This window comes from Neomonachus schauinslandi, chromosome 11 (genome assembly GCF_002201575.2).
Source record: "Neomonachus schauinslandi chromosome 11, ASM220157v2, whole genome shotgun sequence".
NCBI classification, from domain to species: Eukaryota; Metazoa; Chordata; class Mammalia; order Carnivora; family Phocidae; genus Neomonachus; species Neomonachus schauinslandi.
In genome coordinates, this window is record NC_058413.1 from 96,423,000 (window position 1) to 96,435,223 (window position 12,224).

General features: G+C 46.6%; 1 protein-coding gene across 2 annotated transcripts in view; it reads right to left on the minus strand.

Annotated features, from left to right (window-relative positions):
* KMT2A (lysine methyltransferase 2A) overlaps nucleotides 1–11,420 on the minus strand; it is a 77,270-nt gene extending 65,850 nt beyond the window's left edge. For both annotated transcript variants that reach the window (XM_021696557.2, XM_044919757.1), the window contains exon 1: nucleotides 10,989–11,420. In XM_021696557.2, the coding sequence (XP_021552232.1) occupies nucleotides 10,989–11,420 (432 nt within the window). The remainder of the gene's footprint in view (nucleotides 1–10,988) is intronic.
* Between the last annotated feature and the right edge of the window lie 804 nt (nucleotides 11,421–12,224).

The window sequence follows — 12,224 nt, forward strand, 5'->3', positions numbered from 1 at the left end:
ATTCCCAGAAGGAGAGGGTAGCTCGAGAGATCATTTTATACATATACAGGCAGGACAGCACTTTAAAAATTCACCTCCAGAAAAGATGATAATGTTATTCTGGTAACCTTTTCAACCATCACTATGACAAACATCATTAGTAACGAGTTCTTTACGTAACCACCCTTTCTTTGCTTTAGTGTAGACCTATTTTCTCTTACTCTTGGACCCATGGGGCTGGGAAACAGCTGGTTACCATTCCTAATAATGGACCCTTTTATGTCTTTGGAAGAGTTATTAAATTGCCTCTTAACCTTTCATTCTCCCAACCTTTCCTCACAGGACTGACTTCCAATCATATAATCATCTTTTGAGTCTCCTCAGAACCGCCTCCAACGTCTCCTCATCCCCTTTAAGTTGAGGAACCTAGAAACGGAAACAACACTCAAGTAAGGGGATGGTCAGCGCTGGCATTATCTACATAAAAGACGATGGTATCCTGTCAGGACACCTCAACATCACTTGTAAAACCCCACTTAGTACTATTACAGAAATGTCCTTTGATGGCTCTTAGATGTTCCTCTGCCACACCTGAATTGGTTTACATTTTTTTTTTTTTTCAGAGATGGGGGATGTGGGACAGAGGGAGAGGGAGAGAGAAAATCGCAAGCAGGCTCCATGCCCAGGTGGGGAGCTGACGGAGCACTCGATCTCACGACTCTGAGATTATGACCTGAGCCAAAATCAAGAGTCGGATGGATGCTTAACCCACTGAGCCACCCAGGAGCCCCAGTTCACTATTTTTAAAAAATCACTCACAATTAGCCTGCTAATAAGTCTTGTACAACGTAACAGCTTCGGTAACACTGTCCTTGCAAGATATTCCTAAAAGTTGTATGTGTATCAAATTTTCAATTCAACAGATATTCACTGATCACCTTCTATATGGAAAGTCACCACTATTAACAATATAAAACACAAACGGTGACTTAGAAATGGTCCAAGTCTTAAGGAAATCACAATCTAATGGGGGAAGACAGACATAATCAAAGATATTTACACCAGGGGCACCTGGTTGGCTCAGTCGGTTAAGCATCCGACTCTTGATTTTGGCTCAGGTCATGATCTCAGGGTCGTGAGATGGAGCCTCATGTTGGGCTCCATGCCAGGCATGAAGCCTGCTTGGGATTCTCTCTCTCCCTCTGCCCCTTCCTGCTCACATGCATGCTCTTTCTCTCAAAATAAACCAAAAAAGTATTTACACTATAAGGTAACCTGGAGTAAACTCGTTAAAGGTAGGTATTAAGTACAGTAAGAAAACAGGAAAGGAGAAGTTGAGTTTCCACTATAGCAGTGGCATCTGTAAAAGCTTCTAAGAGGTGGGATCTGGGGATCGAGCTGAGCCACGAAAGATGAATGAGCCAGAGGCAGGACAAGATGGGCAAGACTTTAAGGCAAAGGAGAGGCATTGGCAAAGGTATAAAGGCAGGTACACACAGCCCGTGGAGAACATCCACTAGACCGGTAGTCCAGCACGGCTGAAGCACAGAAGTGAGAATGTGTGTTCGGGAGATAATGCTCAAAATGTAGAAATGTAGGCCAGCTAGATTATGGAGGGCTGAGAATTTTAAATCTTATTTTATGTTCGGTGAGGAGGCAAAGGGTTTTAGGAATAAAGTGACATAATCAGATCTATATTTAAGAAAACCACTGGCAACGCTGTATATAGTGAAAAGGAAGGCAGGGAGACCGGTTAGGAGATTATGGTAATAATCCATGCAAAGGTAATGGAAATTTCAAGTAGGATGGTAAAAACAGCACAGCAGGGCCAGATTAAACACTGCAATAGCATCAGTGACAAGCCTCACAAACTGACTGGAGGGTGCGCGGAGAAAAGAGGTAAAGATAGCGACAGAGAGTATGAATGAGTGTTCCAATGGATACGGGTTTAGATTTGAATTCTAGCTCTGCCGCTTAGTCGCCATGACTTCAGGCAAACTATCTAGCTTGCCTGTGCCTCAGGTTCTTCATCTGTAAACGATGAGGTGTATTCGGTATTTCAGCAAACCTTTTTTTTAAGAGAGAGAAAGCAGAACTGTATGTTTCCTCCTTAAGCGTACTACCCTCTACTGGTTATTCTTAAACTTTAATCTGTTTTTGACTATTCTACTTGTGGTTCTTTTTTATTTCTCAAGCTAAGCTCCAACCCCCAGGAACTGTAACCTACAACTCAGCATTTCTTCTATAATTAAATTATTAATTGTGTTGATCTCTGTAGACCAACACTTAATTCTCCCTGCGCTGACATTTGAGAGCAAACGTCAACTAGTTACCAAGTACAGATGAATGCAGCCGAACCTGGGGGCCGAGGACCATGAAGAGCCTCAGAATCATTGCAAAGGATCCCTGAGTACTTACACTCATACACAAAAAGGTAAGGGACACTAGTTATCGAGACCAAGAGTAGCAACCCCAACATAGCTGCCTTGGCCTGATAACTATGCAACTCCTGGAGGCACTGAATTCCTCGGTGTCCTACCTGCCCATTTACTGTCTTGTTCTCTCTCCTCCCTTTTCTGCCTTATCTCTAATTATGTTCTCATTGGACACCAATGGTACCCCCTGTTGCCGAGATGCATAGCTGGCCTTCAGTTTGGTTATGCCTAGCTTACAAATGAACTTGACAACCAGACCCAAATCAAGAACATTCTCCCTTCCAAGTACTAACCAGGCCCGACCCTGCTTAGCTTCCGAGATCAGACACGATCGGGCGTGTTCAGGGTGGTATGGTCATAGACCCAAATCAAGAACATTCTAAAGTCAAGATTATAGCTCTCACATAGGTATGTATGTGTACACATATGCATGTGTACATCAGAGTAATAAAACCCAGTTATCTTGATGGGAAGAAAATATTATAGCCCTCATGGCCTTTCAAACTTTGAGTCCTAATAATAATTAGGGATTCTTATGTACCAGGCAAATTGCTAAGTACTTTGCATGCATAATTTCAATTAAGCCTCACAATAATTTTACAAAGCTTGATTACTGCTAATTTACAAATGAAGAAACTGAACCACGGAGAGGTTAAGAAACTTTTCCAAGGTCATCCAGCTAATAAACGGGGGAGCAACAATTTGAACCCAGGCAGTCTAAATCCAGTGCCTGTGGTCTTAACAGCTCTTAATTACTGTGTTGTACTATCTCACACTATTACAGATTAGATAATGAGATTCTCCCCCTCCTTTATAAAGGTATTTATATAGGCACAAATAAAAAATCCTAGCCCGAGAGATTACAAAAGGATTTCCTCATTAGCTGAGCTTAGAGAGATGTTATCCACATGGTTTTACTGCTTATAATTAAAGGCAATAATCTTGGAACAATGTTGTATGTTTGCATTTGATCTAAAAATTAGTCAATACTCATGGATGGACAGAATTTGAATACAGACATGTGTAAATATTTATTCCTCTGGGTGTAGATACGTATTGTAGAGATATTTGTGATTAACTTCTCCTCAGTTTTCCAAACCGAGATAGTACAAAGGAGAGCTTCCTGAAAAAAAATGTTCTCCAACAACACTCCTCACAAGTAGTATTACTCTCCTAACTCAAGACAGAAAGCCACAGTTACTTTGATGCTGTAAAAGGAGAATGAAACAATGATGCCTCAGCAAAGCACCGATCATAAGGGTTGGATCTGGCTAAAACCGTTCCAATGTTAGAAAGGTTCATGGCTCTGGCTGCTGAAAGACATGAAAATACCTACAGCCAAGCATTCCAACCAAACATAACAACAAAAATGCAAGAGATAAAATATATGAAAGAAACTCCAACTCCAGAGATAAATGCCAGTGGAAGAGATCTGCCCCACTGCTGGGACACAAAGCTTTGCTTTTGCTTAAAACTTACTTAAAGGTAAGTTTTCTGGGGAAATCCCTTCAGTCTATTTGTCAAATAGAAAAACAACTACTCATTTCAAAGGAAGGGGAATTTTCATAGCCAGTGCAGAAAACTGTCAACTAACTCTTACATTTCTATCTCTATTTCTTTAAAACTAAAGCTCATTAAAGATGTCCAACATCTAAAAAGTGAAGCCAAGTTTGGCCCCTAAGAAGTTTTGTACTAATCCTACAAGGGGACTTATGTCATCCCAAACAACTACAAATCACACGACAAAATTCATCCTTCAAATGCCTTGGTCTTTAAAAAGCAACCGTCTGGCAGTGGCTACAGCCTCATGGGTCAGCTTCCCCTGGTGTGTAACCTGACAAGGTACAAAGCTCACTGAAATATTTAACAGTGGTGGTATGGATTTCTTTGGATAGGTCAAGAAAAGCAGCTCATCCTTTTTAAAAACATAAAGAACCATTTTATGGGATGTCATTCCCTCAGTTCAAGAGTCTGTGCATTTCCTCGGGGCCTTCTCGGAGATCTTATTGAGGGGGAAAATGAAAAGGCCAACAAAAGGACCCCTTTTCTCTCCCTATTCCCAACATAATCCACCTCAGCCACAGGGCCAGTAGCATCCACACTGTCATAAATGCCAGCAATTAGAGAATTAGGCCATAAAACCACCCACTCAGGTATAAGAGCGCAGGCCTCCAGCTTTATTTAATGCATGCCATAAAGATCCTGTACTTCCTTCTTTCAGGTCTTCTTCACAACCAATGAAATGACAGTAACAACAAAAAAGTAACCCTTTGTCTGCCTGCTTCATACTGATGTGATCAATGAAACAATCTGGGCCCAGGTGAAGGATTTAAGATTCCTTTTTCCTAATAAAGACTGCATTTCCTCTAGCATGCCGCATTTAGATCCATTAAAGGATAGGCTGTATTTTGAGCATTCATATACTGGAAACTAAAGAGGAATTATTCTCCCTTCTTCTGAAACTACTCTAGAAGCCTAGCCAATTCCCAAACTTCGCAAGAAAAACTGGAACCTACAAGAGTATTCCTAATTAACTCAATAATTTCTAGAACCTCCCGAAGTCTTTTCTAATGAAAAAAGTTCATTCAAATCTCAAAGTAAAAGTTCATTCAAATCTCAAAGTTAATGTTCCTTCGGTCTATGTTTTAAAATCTGATACAATTCAGGAGCTATCAATAATTTCATTTGATTATCTTCACAACCTACCAGTTCACAAAAATCATGAGTCTGTGATTTAATCCATGATAAAACTGTATTTATCAAACTTCAAACCAATCTAGGTAAGACCCAAACAAGTACTTTTTAACGGCGAGCTCTTTCCTACTAGTGCCCACGGGGTTAAAAATCTGATTAAAAAGCACAGGTAGGTTATGTCAGACTCATTAATAATTTAACCTTCCTTAATCCCTGAAAATAACATATGCAGACAACAGAGGTTCCCATCTCAGCAATCCTGGAGTAACTTCCTCCCAAAGTAGTGACAGTCACATAGCTTCCCCCTTTCTCAAAGGTCTATGCCACTGGGCTCTCCACCTTGGCAGAGGAAGAATGGAAAGACAAGATATTCACAAAAGGCCCTACCGAAGGCCTTCAAGTTAAGTGCTAGAAGGAAACTGAAGTCCTCTGCCAACACTAGTGGAATGTGGGCAGGCACAAAGAGATCTTAATTAGGAGACCTGCAATTAAAACAGTGAGTCTCCAGAAGAGGGAGAGGCACTGCAGAGTGTTAGGCCTCAGAGCAAAGCAAAGTACCCTCGCCACCCCCTCTAGCTACACGGCGACGGAGGCAATGGGTATCCGTTCAGAGGCTCTACAGAAGGGCAGCTTTAAGGTGAGCAAAGATATGGAAATGGAGTCAAGATGGGAGTTATTTCTCTTCTCAACTTCTAATCAGAAGGCAAATCACTATTTTGTGAACGATGGTTTCCTACGGGAGCACTGCGCCTTAAGACAATCAAATGGAAGGAAGAGATGGGGACATGTTATATGGTTCTCAGTGAGAATGAAGAAAAGTTCTAAAGACTACATTTCTGATGCTCAGTATAAACCAAAGTCCCACATTTCAGAGCCTATTGCCAGCTGCTCCCTGCAACATAGGACTGTCACTTTGGATTGAGAAATTCATTAATGCCCAGTATTTTTCTTTTCATGTAAAAGCTCACACACCTAAAGGAATACACCACCTAGACAGAAAATAACTTCCCTTTTGCAGTCAGGAATCTATGACATGGAAAACATGAAACAAACGGAGTCAAACAAGAGGGCCTCTCAACACAAGATCATGATTTGTCTTTAAAATCTGATCTTCACTTTTCTTTTCTTTTTTTTTTTTTTTAAGATTTTATTTATTTATTTGAGACAGAGAGAATGAGAGAGAGAGAGAGAGCACATGAGAGGGGGGAGGGTCAGAGGCAGAAGCAGGCTCCCTGCCGAGCAGGGAGCCAGATGCGGGACTCGATCCCGGGACTCCAGGATCATGACCTGAGCCGAAGGCAGTCGCTTAACCAACTGAGCCACCCAGGCGCCCTGATCTTCACTTTTCTTATAAATGAAACTGGTCAACTCCAGCAAAGAACTTTTTCCATACACTTCAGTCCTTATAGCTTGTCCATACAATGAAAACTTTCCCACTAAGTTGACATTTTTCTTCCCAACAATTACGCCGATTAAATGGGCCAATGTACAAACTAATATTAAAAATTACCAAATAGGCTCACTGACTCTGACTCTTTAAATAAACGCAGAATAAGAAGTTCTGCCCTGACCAAAAAAATTATATAATAGAAAAGAATCAGAATCCTGGAGCAGAAAAGATTCATGAGCTAATATTTAGCCCGACCTTTTCATTTTACAGATCAGATATTCAAGGTTAAAAGTGAACTGCCCAAGGTCCCGTAACTGGTCAGTGAGAGAGATGAGTGAATGGAGAACCCTTGTCCACCGACTTCCACTCTGAGGCTTCTTCTACTCCCCTTGTGTTCTCTGCTTCATTTTCCCTCTGTCAAGCTCAGGATTAGCTGCTAAGGCCATGAAAGAACAACTCCCCCTCTTGGTACATATGCCCAGTGAACATCCAAAACAAAACAAAAAAACAGAATCACAGATACTCTCCAACTACCTTCTGCCTACAGGAACATCATCTTTTCTAGGCCCAACCAAGAGTGTGTCCACCTCAACTAAACTGCCATTTCAAATGAAAACAAACAGAGACCAATGTTGTCATTCAGTTTCAATTTATAACTACTTAAAATGTGCCACTTTATGATCCGGGTGGAAATTTTGCTTTTAACATTTTATGAGGTGGTAAGGAAGGTAAGTGGATTATGGAATTAATAAACAGACTAGTTGCTGATATATAAACCACTTGCAGGGTTTATATTAAAAACAGCTCAAATTCTAGTCAACAGAGAGGATGCTGTACCATGTTTATTTAGATGGCAAAGTATGGTGGCATTAACAGTACCTGAGACAATCCTCAGAAAAGTGGGACAATATGGAGGGGAAAGGGCAGATGAAGAAGCAGATCTCTGTGATTTCCTACTGCACTCAGTAAAATCAAACTTAAATTCTACTTCCTGACTGTCAGACAAAAAGCCCAAAGAGAGGAGAGCAGCAACACCTACATATTTTTTAAAAATAATCCCATTCTGGCAGAATTTGGTCATAAAGAACTCTTACATGTAGCTGTTACCCAGACATATTCAGTCCAAGGGAAGTTGGGGACCCGTGGCAGTGAAGGACAAGTCTCCCATGGCTAAAGGATTTTAAACAGGGAAGTCATTCTGGAAGTTCTATCACCTTTCAACCACCTGAACTTACTAGTTCTCTAAGTATTAACTTACATTTCATCATAGACAAGTTACAGTCATTATTCACTTAAAGCAAACCAGAATTTGAAGAGGCTAGACTCATTTTAGGTCTCAAAACCATTTCTTCATGAATCCAGACAAGCCTTGATACAGATCTGTGAGTGAGTTCTGAGAAACAATCTTTAGAATTCCGTAAGTATGTCAGCCCAGGGGAACCCTGAACTTCCCTTTTGGAACCTTATCATTGATTTGTGAGACTCTGTAACAAAAGGCTGGGTTTCTACACTGAAAACTACCAGGTCAAAGGCTCTAATCACTACTAAGTGAGTTAGTCCTAAGCCATAGTATGGGTTAGCAATAATCAACCCATACTAGACTGCCTCCGACTACCACATAAAAAGCTTACCAGTGGAACAACAGCTCATTCAAACCCAATTCAGAAAAAATACTGAAGTTGAACGTAAGGAGTCAACCACTCTTCTCGGAGTAAAGTATGTTCAGGCAAAAGTTTTAAAGAAAACAACAACGCATTAATCTAATCTTATGTGAAGGAACTGCAGTTCCTTAACAGGCTTGGCACTGTGTATACCACTGCTCAGCAATATAATGCTGGTGGATAAGGAAGTGTTAGCACCTGATTAAAACTTTAAAGGTGATTTGTCAAAGACCAACAGATAAAACATTCTGGTGCCCAGACATTAGGTCCCTGAATCCAGGTGGCTCTCTTTCTAACCAGTCTCTTGAAAAGCTACGATTGCAAGCTGTCAGCATAAAACTTTGCTTTTGAATATGTGATAACAACATTTGGAATGTGAACACTTCGTCCCTCGATACAAAATACATAAGCATGCTAAACAAGAAGAAAATACTTCTCAGGATCCCCTTAAAATAGACTAACTCCTCCTAATACAGACTTTCTTATTATACTCAAATATACATGGGGCTAAAATGCTACATATAACCAGGCAAGTCTCAATTTCGAAAATAAGCAGGTAAATGAAATGTCAGTAAGTCTTTTTTTTTTTTTTTTTTTGCTGCTGTATCTTTTAAAAAAGCAAAATCAACTCACATTTAAGCACCAACTCCATGCAAGTAACCTGAACGGTTCAGTCTTTTTGTCATGTATGAGGCCTTTGGTTCTCCAACTACATGGGATCTGTGTTGTTAGCTTAAAAAATACAGAATTGGCCTTTCAAAAAAAAATAATAATCTACAGCAACCAATAAATAGTCTCAATCAACCCTGCTGACTGCAGCTGCCTTCTGAAGGCTGGGAAAAGGAGGTGGAGAGAGCAGAGAGAGGCTGGGAAGAGGGACGCTGCAGCTAGCTAGCTACATAGCAAGGAACACGCCCCCATCATGTCCTCCCTGCTCTGTCAGAAGGCGGGTTGTTGTCAGTCTCCTGATCAGGCTGCCTTAGAAACGATTTTAAAAAGGAGGCAGGAAGACTAACAACTAAAAAATGCCAGCTCCTTGAAAGGAGGGGCCAGGGTCTCTGGGACCTCCTCCCTCCCCTTCTTCCCAGGATCTTTCCGTATATCTAGAGGGGTGCAGGGCACAATAGGGGACAAGGGGTTTGCCCGGGACCAACGGCAGAGCACGCAGGAAACGGCTGGTTGTTATCTTTCCCTTTCTGTTTCAATCAAGAGCACTCCAGAGCAGCAACCCCCTTACCCCCCCCTTCGCTTCAGCCCCTAGCAGCTGCTCTTCCTCCTCCTAGCATCCCCCATCTCATTCTCCCCCCTCCCCTACAATCAAACTCCCCCTTCTGCATCCAATGGAAAACAAATGCGCAACGCCACTGGCTGAACCTGAACTCAACTTCCCTTCCCAGGGCAACTTTCCTTTTTGCTGGAGGGGGCTGAATGACGCTCATCAAGGCATCCCCATTCCCGCCCCGGTACTAATGGGGAAGGAGCAAAGCTCTTGACCCCTTCATCCACCTCGGGTCACCCTGTAAGAATCAGAGAGATAACCCTAACTCCTCCTTCTAAGGAATAACTTTGCTTCATAGCCCCCCCCCTTCTCCCAACCAAAAGCAACCACCACCACCAGCATAATAAAGTAAAACTGTCCCTTATCTAGTCTCCTCACCCCAACCCTGCTTCCCCCACCCCTTCCAAGCCCCAGGATTGGCCTAGGAAAAGGTGGATCAATAGTGAAATGACGGAGAAGAGGAGAAGGGCGGGAGGGAGCTAGGGTTGGAGACTGCGTGCTCTCAGGCGCAGTGGGTGGGGTAGGAGAGCAGCTGCTTCCCCTGGGAGGATGCTGCCCAAGTCCCCCCACAAACACCTCCCCTCGCAGGGGCCCCCTTCCCCAGAGCTGGAGGGAAAGCCTGCCTCCTCTCCAGGGGGAATGGTGGAAAGCTGCTCCTCTCTGAGCCTAGGGGACAGTGGACTATTTTCCTCCCAAAGATGCCACTAATCCTTCATTCTAAAGGAGGGAAAGGGTGGAGTGAAGGTAGCGTAATTCCCGGCTACCAGCAGGCTAGAAACTGTAGCTCTGTAAAATGGGGGAAACAGACGGCTGGACGAGGAGATCACCGTTATCTTCAGAGGGAAAGGAGGGGAAGGGAGGCAAGGTGGAGAGGAAAGTAGATTTTTCCTGGCGGGGTGGGGAAGGAGGAGGAGGGAGGCTCTACCTGCGTGGGGTGGGGGGTGGAGGATGGAGGGTGGAGGTGAAGGAAGGGGGAGTGGCTGGTAGTGCAGGGACCTGGCCCGGGGATGGGGCGAGGGTTCACCAGGTTTTCGGAAGCAAGGTGCTGGAAGGGACATCGGTCCCCAAGGGGCAGGAGAAGAACGTGGCCCTGGACGAGGCCATCACCCGAGAGATGCCCAAGAGGAAAACTGCCCCAAGAGTAAAACATCTGCCCAGAGAGGGAGGCGGGGATGTGGCGGGATCAGGTCTCTAGGAGGGAGGGAGGGAGGAATCTTGCTCGGATGAGGTAATCTGTGAAAGGGAGGAGGGGTTCAGTCCCGGGATGGGAAACCCCGGCGAGGGGTCTGTGCCAAGGGATTTGGGGAAGGGTCAGGGGAATGAAGGGGGGGGCAAACGCCCTTAGCCAGATGGGTCCAAACCCCGGGGTGGGGGCGCCTGGGGGTCTGCACCCATGTACGGGGATCCCGAGATGGGAGGGCTGTTCGGCCCGGGTCAGGGACCCCAGGAGGGTCCCGGAATTGGGATGCTCCACAATCCCGGATGGGGGAGGGGAGGGGGGCTCCGCAGAGGGTCGAGACCCCGGACCTGGGGGTTCCTCGCCCCCTTACCTCTCCGCTGCCGCCTCCCCCGCCGCTCTCCCCAAACACAGCCCGGAACCGGCGCAGGTTGGTGCCGATGGCGGCCGAGACCTGCAGCGCCGCGTCGAAGCCCGGGCCCACCCGGAGCAGGGCCGGCCCAGAGGAGGCTGAGGACGATGACGAAGACGAAGACGAGGCGGACGACGAAGAGGCTGCTGAGGCGGCGGCCGCTCCCCCTGGAACCCCAGCCCCGCTGCTTCCCGCCGCCGCCGCCGCGGCCGCCACAGCCGGGGGGGAGGGGGGCGCCCCGGGGCCGCCGCCGCCGACCGGGGGCCCGGGGGGAAGCAGCAGGGCCGGGACGCGTTGCCGCGGGGCGCCCCCCAGGCCCCGGCGCCCCCCGCCGCCGCCGCCCCCGGTGGTCCCGGGTCGGGCGGGGAAGCGCCACCGACAGCTGTGCGCCATGTTCGCCCCGTGAAGTGAAGCAGCGAGAGGGAGAGGCGACAACACAGGGGGGCGGGGAGGCGGAGGGGGGGCCCCAGGGCCCCGGAACCTGCCTGAGCCGCTCGGCGCCGCCCGGCGGCCAGCACCCGGCCGGCCGCTATGCAGAGCGCCGGGCCGCGTCCGCCCGCCCCGCAATCTGTATGGCGGGCTCGGGCCTACGCTCCCGACGCCGGGCCGCCGCTGCGCCAGGCCGAGGCCCGGGCCGCCGCCGCCCGCCCGCCCGCCTGCCCCGCAACCTGGATAAGTGCATGCCCCGCCCTCCGGGAGCGGCATTGCTGGGGAAAAGGAGGGGGGGAAGGAAGCCCAGGAGCCCGACGCGGAGCGCGGGTTCCGGGGAGAGGGGGAGGGGGGCGAGGACTACGGGGAGGATGGAGGCGGAGGGAGCCCGGCCGCCTGCAGCCTCGAGAGCCGAGAGGCCGATTACACACGTTCCCGGGATGCGCTGGGAATCGAACCGCCCGGGAGAGCGGCTTCCAGTATAGCGCGGCTGCCGGGTCGGGGACGAGTGAGCCTTCTCCGCCTCGAGGCACGGATACAAGATGGGTTAGCCCTCATTTAACGCTTCTAGAATAAAAGGGCCCTTATTGTGCCATATGCAAAACGGAAGCGTTGCCCAGTTTACTATATGCAAAATAGAAAGGCCCTCAATGAACGCGCTTTAAAAATTAAAAAAAAGAGAGAGAGAGAGAGAGAGCCCCTCCCATTTTCATGCTGGAGCTCTCTCCAGAATGCACACACCGAGTGGCAGGTCTCCCGCCACCTCCT